Source organism: Harpia harpyja, chromosome 2, assembly GCF_026419915.1.
Source record: "Harpia harpyja isolate bHarHar1 chromosome 2, bHarHar1 primary haplotype, whole genome shotgun sequence".
In the NCBI taxonomy this organism is placed as follows: Eukaryota; Metazoa; Chordata; class Aves; order Accipitriformes; family Accipitridae; genus Harpia; species Harpia harpyja.
In genome coordinates, this window is record NC_068941.1 from 18624994 (window position 1) to 18652460 (window position 27467).

Consider the following 27467-nt stretch of genomic DNA (forward strand, 5'->3'; position numbering starts at 1 on the left):
TCCTGGAATACAGACAGCTACTGCAGAAGCAAGAAGATTAGAAAGCCAGAGAAAGAAAATGCACAACTCTCCTCAAGTAAACCCTCGGCATCTGAGGTGCATGGAAAATGATCTTAATGACCCAGTTATGGGAAGGAACAATTTATCAGTGTGCATCCCAAAACATGATTCACTGCAGAGCAGGGAAGATCAGAACTTAAATAGTAAAGAAGCTGAGGAGAAAATTAGATAGCTGAAGTTACCCGTTAAGTTCTCCACTTCTCTTTCCTCCATGAATGACATGATATCGTCGTCGCCTTCCAAGAGAATCTCACTTTCTGAGTTCTGATTTCCTAAAACTTGACTCTTGATGGACTGCTTTCCTTTAACAAGTATATCCTCATCAGGAGCTGAAAGGAAAGAGACACAGTGCTGTCTGTCAGGTCTCAGAGGCAACAGTGACAAAGGAGTGTAATTTTTTTTTTTTTTAATGAAAGTTCAGGAAGAAAACCGTTCAGGACTATCTGTGGGAAGTACCTGTCTTAATCCTATGATGTTAGGACACATCTAGTTTTAATCCTATTAAGCCTGCTCAAAATTATCCAGAGCACACTGCAGCGTTTAACTCTACTTCAAGTGGTTATGACCGAGGGGGAAAGGATTCAACAGACTCTCTTCCCCTGCAGCCTTCCTTCGGAAGTTGAGCTCTCCTGCTGGAGGCAGGTCCCGATTGCCTGGTGCGTTAACCTGACTCTCGAACCCAGGGTTCAAGCCTCGGTTTGCTCTGGCAGCAGCAGGCAGAGACAGTTCCCCCGACAGGCAGGGGACCACCGCCGCGCCGAAACCAAGCACGCCCCGGAGAGACAACGCGGAGGACGCCCGGGCGGGCCAGCGGTGGCAGGACGGTGGCAGGACGGTGGCAGGACGGTGGCAGGACGGTGGCAGGACGGTGCCCGGCGGGCCGGGAGCGGAAGGAGGCGCCCGGGGCCCACGCTCACCCCGCCGCTCCCCGTGGGGCCCGCCGCCGCGCCGGGACGGCAGCGGGGGGAGCGCAACAGGCCGACGGCGGCCGGCCTCAGCCCGGCAAACTCGCAGCAGCTGGGGAAACGGGGCGGGAGAGGCAGGCGGGGAGGGGGCCGGACCCGGGCGCTCGCCCACACGGCGGCACAAGTGAGGTACGCTGCGCCGGGCCACGGCTGGGCTCCGCTCCGCACCGCCCGGGGCGGCAGGCGGGGGCTTCAGCGGCGCAGGGCAGCGGGAGGCGACGGCAGCCCGGGGGGAAATCCCCTGGGGGCGGGCTGCGCTCCCCGGGAGCGGGGAAGGCGAAGGGGCAGCCTCCCGCCCCGCTGGAGCGGCAGCCCCGGCTCCCTGCCGCTCCCGTTAGCGACGGAGCCAGCCAGGAAGGACGCGTGGGGTTCGTGAGGCAGAAAAGCGCACACCGCGCCTCACAAGCCTGGGCGACAAAGGCGGGGGGGGGGTAGGAATCGGCCACCCGATCGGGGTTGGAGGCAGAGAAAAGCGTGCACCTGCTTCCAAGAGGGACAGCGAAACGGTACCCGGTCGTTACAGGGGACGTGTCTATGCTCACATCTGAATTTTCGGAATGGAAGAGAAGTAAACAAAAAGCTCGTTTAACCTGGAGCGCGTGTTTCACGCTCCACACGGTAACCGGGCAGGCGAGCGTGCCACGGCCGTGCCTGAGCAGTGCCTCCCCCGCCCGGCCAGCCGCGGGCGCGGGGGGTGTTCCCCATCTCGTCTCGGCACCGCTAGGTCGAAATCTTTTTTATTTAAATTACAAACTCAAAGCAGCAGCGGGGGGGGGGGGGGGGGGGGAGAAGAGGCGATCGCTCACTCTACACGTAAGTTACCACTTGCTGTGGTAAAAGCCAAAAAACAGCAGTGTATGTGTTGTTTGGGGATTTTTTTTAAGCTGAAAATAAAAATACTGTTTCTTTAAAAATAGACTGAGAATGCCCATGGCCCAGCCGTGTTTGAAAAACATTCACTAAACACATCAGGACCAACTAACTTCAACACGTTACTCGTGGCTTTCTCTGATTGCTGCCGTACTTGAAGTTCCACTGGCTTACTTTAAAAATATGTTAATCTGCAAACATTTACAGAAGGCAGCAATTCCCCAGTGGCAATATATAAAGTTTAAATTGTTTAAGTAAATATATGCACAGAAATTGCAAATAATAAACTTTTCAATTAAGTGAAAACTAAAAAAGAAACACAAACAAACAAATAAACAAAAACCCCCAAACCACCAAATACCCTGGGTTTGGTTTAGGCCTTGAGCTTAAAAAATCCAAACAACAAAAATACGCCCCAAAAAACCAAAACCAAACCAACCAAACAAAAAACACAAAGAAAAGGAAATTTAACTTGCCATAGAAAATAAAATGCAATTTATCTATGATCCTTTCTCCCCAACCAATAACTGCCACTTGTAACTAAGCCTTTAAAAAATAAATTACTGTAAAGCTTTAACTGCATTGTAAAATCACAAATTTTACTTTCTTCTAAAATGTGCTCATGTAAATAATGATAACTCAGACTCTGGAGTTGTTCAATGTGAGTTGAAAACCTTGTCATGGAAAATACGCAGCTGATATTTAGAAAGGTTTTCCTGTAATTAACTCCCCCTTGAGGATTTTAAGTTAGCAGCAGTAAAATTACCAACAGTATACTAATATACACCACATGCACTGTTACTCAGTGGCCTACCAGCATTCTCTTGAAGATCAAAAAAAGTAAAAGAGAACAAAACCATCCTGGGGATAAAGTCAAGGATAATAAATTCTTTTCTTTTTTTTTTTAAATACAGGCAAACTGTATGTGTTGTTTCAAAAACCCCATCTGCATTATACATACCTGCCATTTTTGCTTCCTCTACTACAATCTATTTGTGTTATACTGAAAATGCTATCTCAAACTAGCCTTCTACCTATTCTTATTTGAGACTGAATTGAGAGCCAAGATCAAAGCTTAATACTTTTATAGTTAGCACAACTTGTCCAAAATACTAGTGTGTCCTTCAGTCTTTCTTCTCATCTACCATCAAGAAAAAATAAAATCAGTACAGCGACTTCCACACCAAAGATGTCTGGATAACAGAAATACACACCGCCTGCCTCATCTTTGTCACTTACTCGGATTTTCTTTCTTTCCCCAACTAATGATATTATACTGATTCAAAAACATACATCTTATGTAACTGCCTTTTTCAATAAAAGATTTTAGACCATAAGTTATTTTAGTCCATTTTTGTAAATTTTTGTCATCTCTTTGCATATGATGTTAGTTACCCACATTTCCTGACATGCAGGAAACGTGTATACACACAGGCACAGGAAGATGCAGAGCCTGTCTACACATCTGCAGATACTAGCTACTGGAAGGCAATAAGACATCACACTCTGAACTAGAATCTGCTGCTTCTCTACTGACTTGAATAAAGCACTACACCTGCAACCAACACACACACACTCACATGAGTATCTGTATAGAACTGAATATATTCCAGGTGGATTCACCTATTTTCTGTATATAAACGCACTTATATAAGTGGGCCACGGTCTAGTTCTCTTTCTATATTTACTGATTAGAGATACATAGGATGGACATGACATCGTGTGACATATTCAGTTCCCATGTATGCGCATAAGTATCTTACACTGGATTTCATATTTCAGGTCCCAAACCCTGCTCTGTCATCTGCTAACCCAAACTGCTCTCTGCCAGGCCTGCCTATTCTTGGCGTGACTGGAGCTTCTGGCTCCAATCCTGCAGATCTAAGCACACATTCACATACACCTTCTCAAGATCAAGATCTCAAAGCATGGCCTGTGTATTGCACAGGACATAACAGCCTGCTGGCAGAGTATTTATCTAGCACAGCAATTTCATTATTATAATTGTTCATGTAATTCCATGCAATCCTTGCCAAACTGCTCTGTAAGACCCAGTTTCTTCAAGTAGCTTTTTGCAAACAGATCTCTGCATCTGCAGAGAGTCTTATTTATTCCAGTTAAATCTCTGCAACACTTGGGTGTAAAAATAATAATTTAGTTTACATTGCTGAACAAGCTTAAGGCATTCATAGAACAACAGATTATTTTAAATTGTTTGTCTACAACTTAACCTTACATGCGAAATACAATTTTTAAAAGCCATTTGAAAAATAAAGTATCGGAAAGCATGATACAGAAGATACTTACTATTACTTTTTTTTTTTTTAATGTCTGGTAAATATATGGGGAAAAGCAATTCAGGGAAAAGATGCATTAAAACCCCTTTACTATCTATTTTTTAAAAAAGGGCTCCCAGAAGCCTCCTCTAGTCTTCCTATTTGTTTAAAAAGATAACAATGGAAAACACAACCACTTTCACATCAGATTTTTAAAATATTATTTTTAAGACTTCTTTTTCATCGCCAGAGTTGAGGCAAAGAAAACCGACCAGTCGATTGCAATACTGTAGGTGACCAGCTGCTAGTCCTTTGCAGTCACAAAGCTCTGAACTCCACCTATTGCCTTGATGGAAATGCTACAGACTGTTTTAATCCCCCTCTCCCCAAGTTTTTAACAAATGTCAATAAAAAAAACACAAATCACTTGTTAAAAAGCTTGATAAGGTATTTTCTAGTAGCTAAAGATTCTCTCACAAAATATTGCATTTGGGGATCAATCTAAAAATACCACCAGGTTTAAAGTACTGTTTTTGCACTTTCACACCTATATAAGTATTTTGGTTTCATATCTAAACAATGGGTGAAAGGGAGAAATGGAAAGAGTTAACTCTTTCCATCCCAAACTTTTTCTACCTTCACCTCTTTTTCCTTCCCCCACTATACACTACTAGACTGACTTTTATAAATAGCCATTTTGGAAGGACTTCCCCCTCCGCCCCCTTTGAAAAATTACCTAAAGCCTTTTTTTCCCAAGCAAGTTAATGTGAACTAGGGAATGGCAATTAAATTGTCAGAATTAAAAAATTTGTTTTTAACTAGAAGGTAGCCAGAAGTATAGTCATGGGGCTGGTATTGATTGTCTGAACAGAGAACATTAGTCTTCAGGTATTTATTCTGCCACCTCTGCACCAGAGGTTCTCCTTCAAATCAAATCAATCCCTGGAAAAGATTGGTTCTTGCTACTAAGACACATAACTAGGCTGCAACAGAGCTGATTGTTGTTGTTGTTGTTCTCCTAGGTTTTACTGAACAATATCTAGGCTTCCGATTGTTTCTGAGTAATTTTCACAGTTGCAAATTGTGATCTTTCCTAGACTGTGAGCTTTCTGGGGTGGAAAATACATCTGGTTTTATTTGAAAGACACCGAGCAGTTGATAATGTGTATCTACTAATGAAAAGTGTGCTAAAATCCATGCTTTCAAGCATGGTTACTGCAATAGTACTTTTCCATTATTTATGCATTATTTTCCCCTGTCTCCCTTTTGGCAAAATCCCTTATGCCCAATTTCAGGTTTTGGTTTTGCTCTGTTTTGTTTTGACAAAAGCTTAAATAGGCAGTAGGGAACCTTTTATTCATTATTTAAAAATGCTTTTGCTTCAGAGACATGTAAAATTAATTGAAATAGAATAATTAATGATAAATTATTGATAAGAAATCATAAAATACCAGGGCAAATGTTCTGCAAATTCTAAGGATATCTACATCATGAAAACATGGCCTGAAAGTCTGGCTCCAAAAATCTGAAAATAATGGAATTTTCTAACCTGAAATTGGTTAATATTAAAAGTTTATAGATCAAGTGACCACTCCAGTTGACCTTTCTGACAACTGTACCTCTGAGATTTAAAAAAACAAACCAAAACAATTAAAAAACCCCACCACCACACCAAAAAAACCAACCCCAAAACAAAACCATAAAAAAACCCAACAACCTTTGTATTCCTATACAGTATATAGTTTCCAGTTGAACTTGAATTTGTACTTTGGTCATCTGTCTTACAACTTGCCAGTGGAAGGTGTGGGAACAAGACAGTTGCATACGTACGCACACTCAGTTACACCAATATTAATTATATATATTTTCAAAAATCACATTAAATAATTACTTAAGGTAAACTAGAATATTCACTGGATAAAGAAACAGAATGGCAACAGATAACAAATGCAGTAGGCAATTAAATTCAGAATAAAACACCACCAAGAAATTAGATATAATAGGAGCCTGCTAAGGATGTCAAATTCTGAACAGAAAGGTGAACAGAAAACAATTAGCTCTATTTAAATTACCAGGGTTAGCTACCAGCTATGCCTATTAGCTACCTATGAAATACGGCTACTTTTATTCACTCTTCTTTTGTATTGACAAAAATTGTACTCCTGTCAATTACAAACTGAGTATGAGCCATAGCCCTTGAAATATAGCATGGATTAGTGAAAATATCCCATTACTATGAAAGATGAATAATTGTGTTAGTGTATGTTTACTTATGGAAGAATTAGTTACACAAATATAGATAGGAGCTCTAAATATCTTGCAGTAAAAATAAAGATATTTTTCATTATTTTGATAAACAATATAAAGATTAAATATGAAAATATGAGTAGAATACATGAAACAGTGACAAGACCTACTTAATTTAAAGTACACATAATATTAAAGGAGGGCAGTTGTTGTTTATCCATGGAGCATTAAACAGAAAGAAACCATGTGCCCTTAAAGTCCACGGCATAGAAACACCACACAGTATTAAGAACAACAAGCCTCAAAGCAAAAAATAGGTTAATTAATTCTACATCTTGTTCCTCTTTCTATAGTCAAAGATGTAGGGCTCTACGAACATTGCTTTCAGATCACTTTATTGACTATTCTCCGTACGGTCATTTATTTCAGAGGACTGATGTCACATTTGGCATTATATCAGCTGACATATTGTAGACATTTTCTTCCAGAAATGGCTCTTTAAGGCTGAGTGCAAGAGGTTAAGATGCCTGACGGAAACTAACTTTACGACACTGATGTTCTTCTATATTCATACAACAGTCTTAATAATTTTAAATTACCATGAAGTTTATGCCTCCACATATAATATGTGTGTGTGTATGCATATATGTATACAGTAATTCACAGACTAAAAAAGAAAAAACCCTAAATTTGAATTATTCTATTCCATCACATGTACCTTCAAGGTGAAGGGTACACAGCTTTAATTATAAACAAATAATTTTTAAATACAAGAAAGATTTTTCTACCTTATCAATGTATCTTCATTAGATCGTAAAGACATGAAATTTGAGACTAAACCCCAAAGTTCACCCCTAGCTTTGGGTGATTTTTTGTTTGTTTACCTTTTTTGTTTATTATAGAATTCTCAAAATGATTATTGTATTGGTTTTGTAAATACATCCCTCTAGAACAGACACAGCAGCATGTAGATGAGTGATCCCTGACAATAAAATGGGGAAAAAAAACCTGTTAAAAAATTGCAATCTTCTTTTTTAAAATCACCAGGTAGAAATCATCATTACCATTTGCTGCTTGAACAATACTTTACATTTCAGCATTTGTTACTATTTCTTCCATATCAAATTCTTGCAGAAAAACTTGATTACTTAAACATAAGCAAAGGTCTGAATACGGTTTAGCTTCAGAAGTGTTATTTTTCTTTTAATGTATCTGTAACAATAGGCAGATATGTGCTAAGGCTAACGGAAATAATTGTTGTGGATTTCTGAACAGGAAAGATCTTCTTCTGAAGTTACTGAAGTATAAATAGGTAATTTACCACAAGAAAGTGTGTCCAGGGATTAAAGGCAAAATTGCATCCACTTTTCTTCTGCTTAGTGAGAACTGTATTTGTAATCATTGTATGCAAAGTACGCACAACATGCCAGGCCAGCTCAACTAAGATGTAATGAAGAGGCTTAACAAATACCAACATTGCTTGTATGAAGTAACGGTCAGTTTATCTTTGTATTGAACATGTCTAAAATGCAATGACAAAAGCCTTTAGCATTTGGGACAATTTTCTAGCATCTTATAGGAATGAAGGTCTAGTCTTTACTGCCACGTACTGTAACCTGCTGCTATTGGCAAGAAGCAGATTTTACACTGACCATGTTCTCCGGCTGCTTTTAGTGTCGCTTCAGGATGTGTCGATCCAAGGGGGTTACGCACAAATCGTCGCCGGCGCCGCAAGTCATCTTCCCAGTAGTCAAGGCGCCAGAACTCACGAGGACGACTACAATGAAACAGAGGAGCCACATATGTTAGCAATTATCAAACAGCATGGTAGCACTGAATTTCTGCATAAAGCTCTCCTTGTTTGCGCTGCTTTTGCCTTTTTTTTTTTTTTTTTTTTTAACCTCCCCCCTTTCTGCAATCTTTTACTTAGGTATGTCCTTGAAAATAACAATATCACCTTCCAGTCTAAGGAACTCCTTTCCCTTTTTTCTTGGAAGGTGAAATGAGCACTAAATACATCATTTTGAAATGAATTGCTGACAGTGTGATCAGTTTCCCCACACTCTAGTGGCATGTGCTCCGATTTCAGCCTCATTTCAGCCTCAGCAGGGCACCTTTCTCAGTGACTGCATTTATAAACCAGAATAGGGAAAAGGCTATTATAAATATGGTATAGCATTACCTATATTAATCAAAGTCTGTCCCCCTTCATTTTTCTTCCTAATTTGTGCCTTTTTGCACAAGGTCAGTAAATCATACCATGAATTCTTGGTCCAGAAAGTGTTAACTTTAATGAATACCTCAGTTACATGGTTATGTATGTGATAATAAAATATTACTCTGTTTAGATGTGCAGGAATTTAATTAAAATAATCTCTTAAAATATTCATTACATTTAGCCCCTGAGGCTTAGAACAACACAAGAAAATGCATTTCTTTTCCATTTACTGTTTTTAAATAAACCATTCCAGGAGAGTGAAACAGCAATCTATTTTCGAGCAAATCAGATTGGATTTCTGGTTTATGTAGTTGTGTTTTTACATTTAATTAAAAACTACATGTTCTGATGTGTAATAATTGCTGTATTGAAGGGATACTTTTAAAAAATTACATCTAGAAAAGGTTATATCAAATTCATTGTTTTCCATTGTATGCTCCAAATATACGTAGATCTTTTTAATATGGTCATATATAAGTGCCAGTTACTATCTTGTTAGATGATCATGAATTAATGCCACTGTAAAACAGTATTTTAGCCCAGAGAATGTACAAAAAATGCCAATTTCAGGTATAGCAAATAAACACATAGAACATGTCTGAAGCATAGAATAGCCATGCTAGCCCGAAAACCTGTATGCCCGAATTAAAAAAACACCGATTTTGTTTGTTAACATAGCTAGTATTAAAACAATTGATGTAAATGCATATATATTCCATTTCTGGTCCAGGAGCTAATAGAAAGTATACCTGTCAACACTGACAAATGAATAGCCACAACTAATTTACAGATCACCATGTTAAAAATACTTGGTATCTACATTCTTAGTTTTGAGGTCTAAAGGCAGAAATTAGTTTTATGTAAAGTAAAACAAGGTTTCAAACATGGTAACAAAAGCCAGAATAATTTGCATAACGCTACTCTCAAACACAATTTGTAGACATTAAAAATAGTGACTGAAAATAATCTTATAAAAAAGGTGACACTCTTTGCATCTACCTTCATTAAAATTCTATGCCTTTTTCTAACACCAAAGAAAAGGCAGTGCTATTCTTCACCTGCCTGATTTCTTACTTTCAGAAAAATACTGAAGTATTGGATTCAAATGCCCCAGTATCTTATTTTCACACTTTGTGTGTGTTACAATCATGCTGAAATTTGAATGCTTTGATTATAAAATCCAATGATTTTTGAATAATTAACCAAAGAAAAATTATAAACCACAGAAAGATATGGGTTTATTCAAAGGTCGATTAATAACTTAAAATTCTCCATTAGTGATTATAGAAAAAAGGCAGAACACAGCTGGCTATGTGCATGCCTTTGATAGTCGTAGAGCATGGATAGGCACTTCATCATTCTGCCTTCCTACATTTATCTGTTAAAATTATTATCAAATATCAGCCAGGATGCAGTCGTGAATCACAGACTGCTCCTCGTCTTCAGGGGAATGATACAATGAGGGTCTATTCATCAGTATGGCAATCGGCACAAGTAATTAGTTCCCTAGACTGAGATCTCCTACAAAGCTTATTTCAGTCGGCACCACAAACATATGACAATGAAAAGCTAATGGAAGCCGCTAAAATTTGTTAACCTCTTCTGCCATCAATCCTTCTGGTATTCTGTGCTACAGTATTATGCAAAGATGGTAAATTATTAATTTGTCATTCATCTATCTTTCTACAGTTTTGATAGAATTAAGTGATGCCATTCTTCTGGATAGCAATTACAATTATACTACATTACAAAACTATGCTAAAATTGTTAGAAAAATAGGTAACAATGATCAGGCACAAAGAATTATCCTGAAACATAAAAGTAGGGGACTAAAGATACATTATTTTCAGTTCGGCATACGAAATTTGCATAGTATTCCATCTCCTTCACCAGTGCGCTGATTCTTCACAAAGAACAACATATCAACTATCAGAACGTGTATTGGGGTATTTATAACTATTGGCAGCCACTGTATTATGAGGTAAAAAAAAAAAAAAATCTGCGCTCTACACATAGAAAAACATCCAACAAAAACCTGCACAGCCAAAAATAAACACCTGTGTTGTCTAATTCTCACAAGTGAGCCATTTTTGAGAGCAGCTGCTGGGACAAATGCATACTAGTACCAGTATAAGCCAGTATACTATATAGCTACTCTGGAACAACTAGCTTACTAGTAACATCAATTAACCACTGCAGTCCCATCCCCAAGAGGCAATGCTGGACCATGCAGACTTTGTACCTCTCCAGCCAGGGGGAGACAGACATCCATATTGCTCTGATTTGGGCAGAATTGACTGCTGACAAACTGAAAGATTATGCAGCAAAGAGCCAAGTAAGCAGATTTTGGGAACAGTATAGTGCCATCGACAACAGGAGACATTTGACAACAGAAGTTTCCGGCCCTACAATAAAGGCTGCCATATGGACTAAAGGTGCGATATGGACTGGATCAATGAACATAAGTACTCAATTAGTGTAAGTGCAAGAGCAACATTTCTCAGGGGATTGGGGATTTATGAATTATAAATCACATGATTTGCATGGATTTGTCAGGGCCCCCTCTAACATGATACACAGTAATTAGTGGTTCCTTAGTAACAATATTGACTGAATAGAAACAAAGCTTTGATATTAAATTTTTTATTCAAATAGCATAACCATTGTATTGCTTTATTTTTCAAACAGTTCCCCAAATTACCAGGCTATGTACTCAGAATTGAGAGAAAACCTTCCTCTCAATTCCCATGTAATTAACTAGGGTGTTACAATTGTACAGAGATTAGGTGAAATACAGAATGACCAATATAACTGGTATTGTCAGGACTTTGAGCGCATCATGCAAAAGAAAAAGTCACTTCACTGTGGTCACTGGGAAAAAGCTTAAATGCTCACATATCTCCATTCCAAGACCAAGAAACCTCTATTTCCTACCACTTTCAAAGATTAACACAATTGGAAACAAAACATACCAACTCGTGTACTAGTTTTATTATGGTGTTATAGCAAAAGAATTTTAGGCGTGGGAATTACCTATTGGTCCTCATACCCTATAGGAGATTTAAATGGAATCTAAGCAGTACAACCAGAGAACGACGAGAGGATCATTGCAATTGCTGAAGAATTACTTCTTGTAATGCCTTATCCACTGTGTATTTCAAGATACTCTGCTACCTCTATGACCACAGAAAAGAAGCAGTCAGCACACTAGTGGGGATAGAAAAGGGACTGTGCGAGGTGGGGAAGAGGAAAGAAAATCTAAACCTACAAAAGCAATGGTTTGAGAGGTCTTAGGGCTGTACTTGGGCCACTGGTTAATTGACAATGGATTTTAGCATACCACAGAAGCAACCATTTGGATCCTGAGACTAGTGAAGTACTAAATAAATAAACACAGCACAGAAAAGAAAAACAAAGAAAAGGCAGGCAAAAGCCGCACAGCGTTATAGAAATTGTCTGCAGAGACAGAGGATGACTAGAGCTCTAAATGACCTCTTCTATCTAGAAGGCTATCTAGCCTTAAAGGCAAGAAAACCCACTCACACAAAAGACAATTGCAACAAACTTAAAAGCAGATGGAAACTAGAGTGTGTATGCCCTTGAAAAAAATGTATTATGAAGACTCAGACCAGCACAGTCTGCTATTACAGTCTTTGCACAGTCTACTATTTAAAGAAAAACAGTTCTTGCTCTGCTGTATGGCAATTATGTACATTCAACACAGCTATGAAACACTAATCAATGTGAATTTTGTACTGCTAGAAATGACTGCACTGACATGGCTGGAAGCAGAGGCTGTTCCCAGGCCATGGAACAAGGACATCATGATCGTGACATAAGCATAATATCTCATTCACATGCCCTAAACCTATGTGAAGACACCACAATAAATTTCCAGATTACATACTCCTCGTTGGAACTCTAACTGTAGAGTTAAGCAGGTAAGTCAATCTCCAGACCTAATCAATCCTTGGTCTCTCTGCTAAGACCATCAGCAAGGCAATCAATCAGTAATGGCAATTTCTAAGGTGTAAATGCTCAAACGCAGAGACCTAGGCTAAATTAGTTTCATAGACAACCAAACACAGAGCAGCAACACCACTTATTCATCAGTAACAATGGTATAGATTTGAAAGAAAACCTGGAAGAAGGCAGCTCTGCAATTTCTCCATCACCAACTGCAAGCCTACCACAACTTCTGGTCTTAATTTATTCAGCACTTTGGTTGCAATGGCTCATCAAATGCACAATATCAGGTGCTACTTCTAAATTACACAAAAGAGCAACCATAGAACACAAATAGTGATTCCCAATTTTAAAGAAAAAACACACTTTATTATTTTAATGCTATTCAGGAACATGTCTTGCTCTACATCTAGGTAACTTTTGCTTCCATGTAAAATACTTCAAGAACTCAAGCCAGACATCTGCTACAAGATACCCATTTTTCTCCAAAAACAAAAGAAGCAATAAACATTCACATTTGATTGCCAATCCAAAGATAAAAGTGCTGAAGTTCTAGAAAGCACTACAGAAATCTTGATGGAGTACTGCTAGCAGACTGCAGGGCATCATGTAATGTAAGAGACTACTTTATCTTGCAAATTGAAATCCATTGCATTTTCATGCAGCTGGATGTCCAGAATATTAACTAAAATCTCTTATATTTTGCATGTAATAATAAAATGCAAGGTATGTTCCACTAACTGACTTGATAAAATGCAATTTCAGAAAGCAAGTAAAACATTTTCTGAAATCCTTCAACATTCTTGTAATGAGCTTTCACAAACTGTGATCTAAAAAAACAAGTTACACCAGAGCACATTAATACAACTAGCTACATGTCTGTAAGTACTAATCTAAAAAATGTTTTGTTTACATCCAGCTGTATTATTGATTTGTAACATGATCAAAAATATCTAACACATTTTGGAAAACAAAACATTGAGCTTCATGATGGTAAAGCAAACACTGAAGATGTAACTTGACAAGCAAGTTTTCAGCAGCAGTACCAAGTTCAGCATTTCATGCAGAGATCCCACGCACAACTGTTTGTGTTGCCATGTTGTAAACCTAAATCAGAGTACTGATGCAGTAGGGAAAATGACTGTTTTTCAGTAAATCAGGTTCCTGATCTGATTCCCAACTTTGCCTGTATTACCAAAGCACACAGGAAAATGTATGATTAATATTAAGTCAAAGTTGCTGCTAAAATATTACTTGGCAAGCTACACTCTATCTCAGTGTGTGTATTTCACAGCACTTCTCTGATAATGTATCCACTTCAGAACATTAAAGATTAATTAACTCCTGGTAACTGCATTGAGATCTTTGGAAATGCTACCTGCATTACCTGTATTTTCTTTAATGGCAAAACCAGTTAATGACCTTCTACTCTGTCCCTCCCTCTCTCAGTTGCATTCATGTAAGCATTGGTGCGGCCACACTAAACCGAATCACAGTAACAATCTGGGCTTACTAAGGTTCAATGTTTTTATTCTGTTTTACATTAGTAACCTGTTTACACTGCAGTCTCACCAGCAACTGTGTAACTAAAAATGAGGGAAAGAAATGTGCAGGCCAAGAGAAGGGAGGAAAGGATGAGGAAAAACATCTTTGGTATCAAAAAAGACACATGATGTAATCATATTCTAATATTAGCGGAGTCTGTGCCTTCTCATGTTACCTTCATTTTCCCCACACATAGACATTCATATTCCATAGTTTCAGAATTCAGACTTCCACAAACGGAAATAATTGGGAGCCCTTAAGCAAAAAACATCATGCACAGGTAGGCTCAATCTCTGCCACAGTCATTGCTATACTAACAGGAACTGGTCATAACGAAGGCCCAAGGCCACTGAGTACAACTTCTTTGGCATAATACCAATTATGCAGAACATGAACGTAATCCATTAAATTAGCATAGTCTATTTGCTGCTTCTAACCCTTCTTCAAGAAAACATTTGTCTTTGCAAAAGATTTTTTCCTAAAAGGACTTTTGTCTTTATCTATGCTTCAATTTTATCAAAAGTTGGGGGGGAGGAGTTTCTTTTGTTTCCAGAAGAGAAGGTAGTGCCATTTTTCTTTACATCTTTCAGAGGAAATAGATGTGAAAAGCAGGGTATGAACTTCAGGCACAACATCTACATGGACTTAGCATAAAACTGTCACTCTGAGGACCTTTGCATGGGTGTAGGGGACCCTTTTACAGTTTAAACCTAAGGTACTTCCAGTGTAGAAGAAAAAAATGGGAACGTCAGTAAGAGAAGTGTGTCTTAACATGCTGTTTCCCCATATAAGCAAGACACTACAAACAGCAAAAATCTGTAATTCCTAGATTTGCATTTTAAAAATGGGTAGAAATGCTGTTTGTATGCTTTTATACAGTAAATAGTTAGGATATTATCTCTTTGTCTCAACCACCTATTACATAATGCAGATACAATTCCCCACCCAGGCCTCCCAATCTCTGTGTTTTGAATCCTACCAAAAATCCATTCCCATCTACCCAGCATGCAAAACAAAACTAGAGGAACAATGACAATTTCAGGTATCACAGAGACTCTTTTCTGCATTGACAAGCTTTGAATTCCTCATTTAAAAAGCAATCCAGAAAAAATGTTGACTATAAATGTTTCAGTCTTCCTCTACGCATTATAAAGCACCATGTCAGGGTAAAGACAAGCCTACCTTTAAGGTGTTGCTGTCCTAGATTATGGTGTTATTAACCTCCAGTTTAAAAACAGTTCTGTTCATGTATGCTCTTCTTTGATCTTTATTAACCCCTTGGTGGCTAACCACAGCCCCAGCTTTTTTGGAGGCAGCATTCTCTGAAGTGCTGGCATTCCAGTGCACACTGATACTTCAAAGAGGGCTCACTTAAATACATGGTACAGTACTAATCATGTATTCTGCAACAACTATCTTATCTTAGACTGATCTTATTTTGATAAATCTAAAATAAAGCTGCACTTTAAAAGATGTCACCTTAAGACGCAGTTCAATTCTTGTTGCATTTCCATCAAGATTAATTATAAATTAACTGAAATGAAAACTACTCCACTTCTTTATCAGAAGTTAACATGAAAACTTTCTTCTGGCTTTGAGCAAAATTAGTTCAGACATGACGCAGACATGGAAGAATGAACATATAGCAAATTCACAACCGGATGCTTTGGCTTAGTTGCTCATAAATCTTTCCAGATCTCACACATCCTACACCTGATTGCAGTCAACAACTTTTGTTTTTCAAAATAACTACAGTTCATACAGATCCCATAAACTGCTATTCATATTGAAAATAACAAAACCTACCATAATATACAAAAAATAGGTACACTGCATCTCACTGGAGGTTTTTTGCTGTTTGTCTGATAATGCGGAAATTTAGTCTGCAGTACTTAGTCATCCCCATCCCTTCCTTGCCAAAATGAACAATGGAATATATGAATATAAGTTGGAGGATGTATGATAAAGGAGCCAGCTCAATCTCTATCTCCTTAGCCATTCCTACTGGTTCTGATGCTTTCACCTTAAGCATGTGCATAGAAAGGACCTATATCTTTTCTCACTAACTACAGCATCAGCAGATTTTCTCTAAGGAATGAAGTACATTGAAATATTATGACTCAGATTAAATTCTTTCCAGTAGCTTGGAATTTGAGATGATAAATCTTTCAGCATTACTGGATACATAGATCAACTTTTGACCAAAATAAGAAAATGTCCTCAGATCTGTTATTTCGTTTGTGTATTGTTCTGACCCCAAAAGTATTAAACACAGGAATTACTGTAAAGCTTTTTCCAAAAATCTTAGATTTGACCTGCACCAAACACTTCAGCTTAACTACTATCTCTTCTAGAAGAAACAAGATGAAATCACATTCCCACATATCTGCACTTTAAGAGCTGTGGCTAACCTGTATCCTTTTTTTATAGCTCTCTTAACAGCTGGATACTTTTCTTACTTCCATAAAAATGTAATAGTGCACCCCTCTGATTCAGCAAATACTTTTCTGCTCTATGTTCTTCTAAAGGAAATTAAAATTTTTTTTTCTTTTATATATATATTTTCAGTCCTCTGCCAGAAAGGTCTAAACTAATTGTTCCAATTTTTTTTCCCTCAAAAAAAGAAGTTAAAATTAGTATCTAGTAACTAAATTAACTCAGCAATTCAACGAACACCAAAGAGAGGAATAGGTACAACATCTACAGTTTTCCAATCCAGAATGAACCTCTGCAAGGTGGTGCAAGGTCTGTTAAAGATAATTTGCCTTCAAACCAGCCTTGCCAAAGTAAGTTTTCCATTCAAGAGAGACCAGCCTGTTAGTTCATTTGATAAGAGACTGTCCTCCAAACTATGAGAGATGGAACAACTCTGGCCTGCTTACACATTTTGGGTTTTTTTAAACCTAGAATAATAAAGAGAAGAAAGTCCTCTCTGAGGTTTCTAATATAAACCTTATAATATATATAAATATATATATAAATTCTTATATATGCCTACATATAAAAAAAAAATATATATATATATATATACACATTTTATCATTTTATTGTGGATAGAATTTCAGTGCATCTGGGGAGGTAAGAAAATTCCACCTTCAACCTCTTGCTTAATCACAAATTAATTTGAACATACTTGTCCCTCTGCTTTAAATTACATTGGGGGAATAGGTAACTCTCTCAGGTCCACAGCATGTTTGGCTATTGTTAAACAGTATCTTCAAAAAAGTATTACCAAGTTGGAATCTGGGTTAGGATACTGAAGTCTTAGAGACACCCAGCTTCAACATTACCTGCATTTCTCCTTCTCTCTGATATAACTGAAATCAAAGCTTACATTAAAAAAACAAAACAAAACAAAAAACCAACCAAAACCAAATAAAACCACCCTTCGAGCATGATTTAAAGGCTAATACTTCTGTCAGAGATTTAATTCAGGATTTAAAAATCTGAGGAGGGCGAAAATCTGGGAAATGACTTCATTGTGTGATGATTGCAGGAACATATGTAAGAAAGAGTTCAAGTAACTGCAAACATTGTATCGCTCTCTGAGACAGGAAACAATAAGTACAAGGCAGCAAGACCACTAAGAAGCACATGGAGCAAGATTCCTGTTACCATACTAGCATAGCATAGTCAGGAAACAACAACAGGACTCAAAAAACTTTACAAAGGTTTAACTTATTGTGATGGGTTAACCCTGGCTGAACGCCAGGTGCCCACCAGAGCTGTTCTATCACTCCCCCTCCTTCTCAGCTGGACAGGGGAGAGAAAATATAACAAAGAGCTTGTGGGTCGAGATAAGGATAGGAGAGATCACTCACCAATTACCGTCACGGGCAAAACAGACTCAGTCTGGGGAAAATTAACTCAATTTATTACAAATCAACCGGAGTAGGGTAATGAGAAATAAAAGCAAATCTCAGAACACCTTCCCTCCACCCCTCCCTCCTTCCCTCACAACTTCACTCCCGGATTCTCTACCAACCCCCCCCCCAGTGGCACAGGGGGACGGGGATGGGGTTTACGGTCAGTTCATCACACGTTATTTTCTGCCGCTTCATCCTCCTCAGGGGGAGGACTCATCACACTCTTCCCCTGCTCCAGCGTGGGGTCCCACCCACAGGAGACAGTCCTCCACGAACTTCTCCAACGTGGGTCCTTCCCACGGGCTGCAGTTCTTCACGAACTGCTCCAGCATGGGTCCTTTCCACAGTGTGCAGTCCTTCAGGCACTGACTGCTCCAGCGTGGGTCCCCCACGGGGTCACAAGTCCTGCCAGAAAACCTGCTCCGTGGGCTCCTCTCTCCACAGATCTGCAGGTCCTGCCAGGAGCCTGCTCCAGCGCGGGGTTCCCATGGGGTCACAGCCTCCTTCGGGAACCCACCTGCTCCGGCGTGGGGTCCTCCACGGGCTGCAGGTGGATATCTGCTCCACCGTGGACCTCCATGGACTGCAGGGGGACAGCCTGCCTCACCATGGTCTTCACCATGGGCTGCAGGGAAATCTCTGCTCCGGCGCCTGGAGCATCTCCTCCCCCTCCTTCTTCACTGACCTTGGTGACCGCAGGGTTGTTTCTCTTACATGTTGTCCTGGTTTCAGCTGGGATAGAGTTAACTGTCTTCCTAGTAGCTGGTACGGTGCTATGTTTTGAGTTCAGTATGTGAAGAATGTTGATAACACTGATGTTTTCAGTTGTTGCTCAGTAGTGTTTAGACTAATGTCAAGGATTTTTCAGCTTCTCATGCCCAGCCAGTGAGAAAGCTGGAGAGGCACAAGAAGTTGGCACAGGACACAGCCAGGGCACCTGACCCAAACTGGCCAACGGGGTATTCCATACCATGTGACGTCCCATCCAGTATAGGAACGGGGAAGTGGGGGCAGGGATTCGCCGCTTGGGGACTGGCGGGTTGTCGGTCAGCGGGTGGTGAGCGATTGCACTGCGCATCATTTGTGCATTCCAATCCTTTCATTGTTGCTGTTGTCATTTTATTGGTGTTATCATTGTCATTGTTGGTTTCTTCTTTCTCTGTTCTATTGAACCGTTCTTATCTCAACCCACGGGTTTTGCTTCTTTTCCCGATTTTCTCCCCCATCCCACTGGGTGGGGGGGAGTGAGTGAGCGGCTGCGTGGTGTTTGGTTGCTGGCTGGGGTTAAACCACGACACATGTTCTCACTCCTCTCTCCAGCTGCCGTTTACTGTCTGTCCCAACTTTTTCTTCCTTCTTAAAAATGTTATCACAGAGGCGTTACCACTATCGCTGATTGGCTCGGCCTTGGCCAGCGGCGGGTCCGTCTTAGAGCCGGCTGGTATGGGCTCTCTCGAACACAGGGGAAGCTTCCAGCAGCTTCTTACAGAAGCCACCCCTGTAACCCCCCCCGCTACCAAAACCTTGCCACACAAAGCCAATACATTTATTAAATATATTTCTCCTTTGAAAGCCTCACAAAAGGTCTCTAAAAATAAAAACACAGCACTGAATCATGATGAAGCACCCTTTCCTGGACCACACAGAGAATACGGTATTTACTTCAAGCTTTAAATGAAGGAAAAAGTAGCCTGAAAACATACCTTATCTTCTATTATATGTGGTCAGCGAATGAGGAGACAAAAGGTTGGCAATTAATAGGCATTGTACAGAGGCAAGTTCAAAACTGTTACCTGACAGTCTGCAAGTGAAGATGCTGCCTGTGAATTGCTCTTTGCAAGGTGGTAGCTATCAGCTTACACCAAGACCCTGCAGGTGGAGTAAAGAATACTGCTTCACACCTATCTGCTGCACAGTCTGCAAGAACTGGGTGTGAAAGAGTACCTTGGTAATGAACATTTGGAGTGAGCAACACAAGGGACAGTGCAATACTCTTTCCTCCACATATCCTTACTTTACACTCAAGACTAACACTGTTAGCATTTAAATCCAATGAAAGACTGTAAAATGAAACCTTAAGAAGCAACAAACCAGGAAATGTTTCCTGTTTCGCTTCAGTGATTTTAAAATTAGCATAATCCCCCAACGTCTCTCCCCTCTGTGTTAGCATCCATAGAGACACATGCTAAAACACAATAAAGCTTTTTCTTCAGGGGGACTATTACCTCTCTTGACAAGGTTTCCAACTTTTCCCTCTTCAACTAGCTATTCTTTTGTTTGCTTTTAAGACAAATTTACCAGCCATCTCAGCAACAATAATTCTGAGTTTCAAGTCAAATGTGGAAAAAAAAAAACAAAAAACCAAAACCAGCAGGAAAAACAACATACCTCTTTAGGTTCTTTCCTAATATTGAAACAACTGTCTCAGTATTAAGCAGTTCTTCTCAACAGAGCAATCCCATCATGGAGGAGAATGAAATGGACACAACACTGTCACTCACAACTGGAAACGATAAGCCATATGTAGCAAAGAATCCCTGTCCCACAGCCACTCAGCACCGCTAAGAAACGCACCCATCAGAAAGGAGAAGCAAGCAATCTTGGTTAACTCACACTGGACTGCACCCAAACCACATCTGTCACTCCAGCAGCACCACCAACCGCCTGATGGACTCCCTGTCCCCTGCAGAGGAGGATGTGAATGCACCCACCGGATAGAAAGAGCACAGGAAAAGCTATATCTTTTCTCACCAAAAGTCTAACCGAAAATTCTGCATCCAAAAACGTCAGTGGTGGCTTAAGGAAGAGTAAGATCAAACTGACCATGTACAACTTCTCCCCTAATACTCTGCCAGTTTCCAACTATTTTCAGCTCAGGGGATTTCCTGAGACTAATGTGGTTTGTCTATTTATACTCCTTCTTCCTTCTAATGTGTTTCTCTTGCAAGTGCTCATCCACAGTGGAGAAACAGACTTCAAACCAACCCAAGTATCAGTGGCCTCAACCCCCAAGTTCAGAGCTTGGGAAGAATTACTCGAGTGAAAAACAACAGGCTGGAACTGTGCTAATTTCTGGGAATTTCTGTTCTAATGTGTCACTTAGGCACCAAGGCAAATAGTTTTAAGTGGCACAGGCAAACCTTAGTTTCTGGACTACAGAATTCTATCTGTGTGTGTATAAATCAAGTATCTGTATAGTATGTGATACTGTTAACATTCATGCAAAACAATAGTAGGGACACTGAAGAGAAAAATCCTTTAGGTACTAAAGAAACTCCGAACAAAACTATAAATTGTATATTTAAAATCTGGAATGCAAATGTGAGAGCAGAACATTTCTCTGTAACAACAATACAATTCTCCACATTTTTTGCTGGAGATGTTAATTCTAGTTTTATGTAAATTCTTCAGAGAAGATTATTTAAGACCATATCACTGTTAAATTATTGTGCAGATACTTATAAGCATAATTTAGGTATACTGCATTACAATGCACATTTTCTTCCTTGAACATAATCTTCCGCATATATAAACTGTATGTGTAATTATCCGTAGTCACACCTTTTGCCATTATTCAGCTTTAGAAATAATCATGTATTATCCCTGCTAAACTAAGCTAACTTCTTTTTTTCAGTAGCCCAGGATGAAAAAATTAAAGCACCCAAACATTTTGACCCAGCATATAATATAACTTCACCAAGAAACCTTGTCTACAAACTTTAAATCCATTGCAGAAAACACTCTTTAAAAAAAAAAATCATGGTAAAAGCATTGAGAAGCATATTGTTTTTGCAATTAGCTTTGCTGCTGACAGAAGAGTCAGTTCAGACTGACACTCAAAATTGAGAAAAGACTGTTTCATTTCATCATGAAAATAGAATGTTTTCACTTTCCTTTTCAAAATAAAAAGCCCATATATTTTGTAAGAGATTTTAAGGATAAAGTGAAAAGTTTTCCATTGATATAAAAACATCAATGTTTTCAGAAGAATGGTTTATTCTTTCTCACTTTGGGAGGAAGATGAATTCAGTCATTAATGAAATGAACAGAGCCCTAGAAAAGAATAAAAAAATACTAATTTACATGCAAACCAGTTTGATTTTTTTCAACTGACTTGTGAATTTTAATTTGGACTGTTTCAAATACTGAATATATACACAGCTACTTGTACTACATTTTTCAACTAAAAATTAAAAATACAGTAATGAAAACAATGGCAAAAGGACTCAAATAAAACCTGATCTTTTGCTACAACTTCTCAAGGTCACTGGATTCATTTTCAGTATCATGCACCATTAAAATTTACTTTGTTGTACTAGTCACTAAGAGGGATAGAGAATACGGTTTTCACAAAAGGGATGGCTTTCATCTAGACCTTCAGCCTCTTTATAGGGAATAACTTTGCTAAACTTTGGAAATGAAATACATGTGTGAAGCTATATGGGCAAGCAGCAAATCACAGCAATAGCTACGGATTACTTACCAAACCATATGATAGAAGTAACCAATCTTTGATACTAATCGCTGCAAGATGGTATTTTCCCCAAAAATTTCCCATGAGGGAAGGGGGCAGTGAGAGGAGAAGAGACAGACTGACAATCATCACAGAGATTAACGCACACTGTATGGGATTTGGGGATAAGAAATTAACACATTAACAAATGTAACAGGTTCTTTGGCTGAATTTATTCTGTGGCGTGGATTCAATGGCTTTTGAATGTTTCATAAGAAAAAGGTTTGTAGGTAATACTACTTGCCCAAAAGTCTTCTAAGGTATTAATTTAATTTGTTTATTATATTTCAATAATTTGTAATAAAATTTCACAAGTCAAAGTTAGCTGTGTTAAGAGAACTTTAATTTTTCCACGTACAAGCTTTTGCCCTAAGTATTTATTTGGTTATCTCTGTACAAAGCTGCCAAATACAGCCATGTTAAAAGGCTTTGGAAGTTCAGTCTGTGTACAATCAAGTAGGTGTTTGCTAATAGTAGAACACCTTTGAAGATGCTGCCCATCCTTCCCTAGGTCATGCCTCTCAGATTGCCCCCATCACACTTCTTATATGCCAAGATTGTGACATTATGTGCGTCAAACCCACTAAGAATGGTCTTAGTTCCTGTCTGTGACAAACATGCATTATTCCCACAGACCAACAGAGAACAATTCCTCTAGTCCAGAATTTTATCTACTAAAAAAAAAAAAAAAAAATTAAACTTCCTCTGAAATGGCTACTCCAGAAAGATCAAGTGACACTGGGACAAAGAAAGTTGCAGTTGTCTTTCACCAGTGCTCTACATCCATGACAACATAAGCAGCACAAAGTTGGAAATTATTTAATCCAGATACAGAAAAGACAGAGCCCTATGAGGCAACAAAGAAAGCATCTACATGTGGAAGCCATGGAAGATAAAAATGTGAGAGGGGAGGGATTATGCATATATGATCTGCTGGTGATCAAGCAGAGAAAAGAGGACAGACTTGGGAATCAGTAGGACAAGAGGCCGAGTAGGGAAGGGGTGGCACAATACCAGGTCTGGCTAGGACAAAAACCTTGGAAAAGCAATAAAAGGTCAAAAAAGAAATCTGACGAAGAATTAACAGGGACAGAAAATGCAGGCAGGCAAGAGCAGAAAGAAGACTGGGGAGGCAGGGGGAGAAAGAATTTCTTCTGTAATGTCCTTATTAGGCCATTAGGTGTTCCTGATTCTATTGCTCCCTGAAAATTGGACCTCATAATCTTAATACTGTCCTACAATATTAGTCTGGTGCTCATTTGTTATTTTTCTGAAGAGAGGGGGTGAAGTAGTGTGTATATGTGTATATTTAACACATAGTGTTTCCCCTTCCAAGATTTCCCTGTCATGAAGTAATCTTGCAGCTGCTGCTTAAAACAGCAAAGATCTCAATCATACAAGTCATGTCTCACCTACCCTACCATTTAAAAAAAAAAAAAATTAAAATAAATATACCACCACCACCCCCGCTAAAATCACACCTTAGCATCTTTAGCAGCAGTAGCAACAGCCTCACGAGAGTTACCAAATGAATCCATCCAAAACTGTGAACTTTTTAATGATGTCACTACAAGGTTCTTTAAGCAAGGACAGATAACACTGTGCTTATGCTGCCTTTTAATGTTTGAATCAGGAGCCTGCTGCCATACTCAGACACACACTGCAGTAAGGCAAAGCTAGAAAATGTTTTTAGGAACACAAAACACCAAAAACCCCAAAAATTTTAAAATTACTTAATGGGGGCCACAAAGCACAGTAGTACAGGTATTTCTATCTAATACTGCAGTTCCTCATTCCCAGTTTTGATATGGCCATTCTTTCAGCTGTCCTTAAAATTACAATCTCTCAAATATTTATTTTTAAGGGTGCATCAAGGACTAGTAAACATCAAAGTTGAATGCTAGTTTTCTTATTCTTTAAAAGTTCAGGAACAAAAAATATTTGCCTTACTAGGGTAGAAAGAATACTCGTGGAGGCTATTTACTGTGTTCATAGTTTAGAAAATATTATTTCAGTAATCAAACTTTAACACTGCTATTTAGAACCAGAGACCATAAGAGACGTACAATAAAATCCACAGATACAAATCGCATGATAAATCCAGTGATTAATGCTTTGGGGTTTTGGTGGTTTGGGTTTTTTGTTTGGTTGTTGTTTTTATATATAAAATTATATATTCCTTTATTTAAAAAGTATTCTTGCATTGCTAGCATTACTGTACTGTGAAATAGCATCTTCCCCCTTAAATACACTATTACCCACAAGCATATGCTTTCTGTTTCTAAGTATCATTAATAAGGAAGTTGCCTTAAAGCCCATTCAAGTAACGGGTCAATATTCCTAGATCTGACATACAAAAGGACTTCTAAAACAAAGCTTGTCATTTTTTTTTGTTTATTTTATATCTATTTTTTGCTCTTGTTCACCCTCCTTTGAAGTTAGTCTTCAAAGCTTCAATATCAATTGGAATGCAGCATTAAGGATTTTACGACACTATGCTACTTAAACTTTTATTGTTTTGTTGTGAAATCATAATCAGAAGGATTAAGCTCTTGTATTTGGCTTTTTGTTTCTCTTTTTTTTTTTTTTGTAATTTACTCTTTCTTTTTTTTTAATTCCAATTCCAGCATGCCATAAATCTGTAGCATGCCCCTTTTAGTCTTCCCACATAGACAAAATAATGCAGTTTACACTTAAACATGCTCAAGAAAAAAAATTAACATTCTTTATCATTTTCTAGCAGAGACAGTTAATACTCTCAGGCTACATTAATAGAATCTTTCTGCCATTGTAGAAAGTTTGATAGCACTCTTATTTCAATGTCTGAATTTTTCTCCTTTTTTTGACAAAGACAAATGATTGCCATCAATCAAGATCCAATCGGGTATACACAGAGTCAAGCAAATGCATCACTCTTTACTGGTTTTCCTGCTATTTGTGCAGGCTTTGCTCCATATTATTTTATAGAATGATCAAAAAAGCAGCCATAAGATAGATCATTCACACCCACTGTAAAATTAACTTTCATGAATAATGAGAGTTTTAAACCGCAGATAATGTATATGTTATACAGAAGATATTGCTGGAGTTCATTTCTGGCTAGAGATTATGTAAATGATACTATATGACCTTTATCATTACAAACAGGACATGCAAAACACATATTATTTCATACATCATTCTAAAGCAAGTCAGTACCTAAAGGAGAATCAGTCATTTATAATGTTCATGGTGAAGTGCTAAGGTTGAAAGAAAATGATATGAAGTACTTGTGATATTTTTGACTACTCCTCCCCCTTAACCTGTTACTTATGTGCTCTAAACATACTAGAAGTAACAAAAATAAAGTTTATCTCCCCTCTTTACAAGAAAATTAGTATTTTGTTTCTCGATAGAAAGATCATTTATCTCAAGACTGAACTATGCTGATAATAACCATTTATGTCAAAGCCAATGATATTGAATTAATAGTAATACTTAGAGCTATATTTATATAATGAATAAGTAGTTCCATTTTTTATATAAAACAATATTTTAAATCACTTTCCTTATGTTATTTCCTTATTACTGAACAATAAGCTAAGCAAAGTTAAATTGCTTAAAGATTTCCCAAAGATAAAAGGTACTATTCACCGTGAAGGCTAGACAGCAGATACACATATGGAATCAATGACAAACTCTAGGAAAGATCTAGCCAACCAAGCAACGCTCAGCCTGCGTTGTTCCAGACTTCTCTGTTCTGCACCAATGAGGAACAAAAAGAGCATGAAACGTGTTTTAAATTTTGAGACTTACACAGCTCTTAAGTATTTAAGGGCCCTTATCAAAATAGCTAAATAAATATAATTATACAAAATTATACACAATCATTAATTTTTACATATATATTATATATATATATTTATATACATTGAAATGTCATATAGCCATCAAAGAAATACCTATTCCAAAACATCAATTCTTTGGTATGAGCAAGCAGTAACGTGAAAAATTTGGTTAAACTGACTGCATATTATTCTTATGTCAGGAAGTACACTGTGCCACAGTTTACCAGTTCTTAGTTCTCAATATCCTTCTTACTTTGAAACCTTCTGTCTACCAGTTCTTTCATCCAATCCTAATAGAGGCATATTTTTCTGATAGATAAGTTCAGTAGCTTCTGCTGATCTACTGGACCACATCACAGCTTTAGATACTGATCATACACGATGCTTTACATAATGACAAGAGAGGATTTAGTTACATCCCCAATTGATTTCACATTCTGGTACCGCTTCTCCAGTACAAGTACACTTGTAACACTTGTCCTTAAATCTCCACAGTCTTTCACTGCAATGGAGTATTCCCCTTGCTACTTGGGTGGACGATCCCTCTTTATTGCAGACATCTGAAGGCACATAAGGGAGAAGATGGTTGGAAAAGATGACTCTGCAGTCTTCAGAGAAGAGCAGCAGAGAGTACAGAATGCAAATGACACTGGACATCTCATCTGATTTCTCACAGATGATCGCTGATACTGTATTTCTCAACTTCTCCGTACCAAGTCTGAAACCTTGGACTCCAAACTGAAGAACTGCTGGGTATCCAGAGTGACACTGGAAGTCAACAGAGGCTTTACTCTTTAAAAACAGTGTACTGTGGCCAGATAATTTGAAAACCTGTCAGAGGACACTTATGACTTCAATCTCTCCTGTGCCCCAGTTTGCCATCTGTAAAATAGGAATAATTATGAGCCACTGTAAAAAATTGCTCTGAAGTTTTGTGAAGTCAAATGCTACAACAGAAGCACTCTGGAGAAGCCCATGGGCTTCTATATTCCATATAGAATATAAATCTACTTCACAGTATTAGAAACAAAACAAAACTTCACTTAAAGTGAAGAAGAAAATTTTACCTCGGCAAGCAAGAGCTGGGCTACAGACCGAAATCCAAGCACAAACA

At 38.4% G+C, this 27467-nt stretch overlaps 1 protein-coding gene across 4 annotated transcripts in view; it reads right to left on the reverse strand.

The window, feature by feature from the left end:
- Positions 1 to 27467, reverse strand: part of LRBA (LPS responsive beige-like anchor protein) — a 435866-nt gene that overhangs the window by 198465 nt on the left and 209934 nt on the right. For all 4 annotated transcript variants that reach the window (XM_052772257.1, XM_052772239.1, XM_052772249.1 and 1 more), the window contains 2 exons: positions 8071 to 8195; positions 243 to 389 (listed from right to left, as the gene is read on the reverse strand). In XM_052772257.1, the coding sequence (XP_052628217.1) occupies positions 243 to 389; positions 8071 to 8195 (272 nt within the window). The remainder of the gene's footprint in view (positions 1 to 242; positions 390 to 8070; positions 8196 to 27467) is intronic.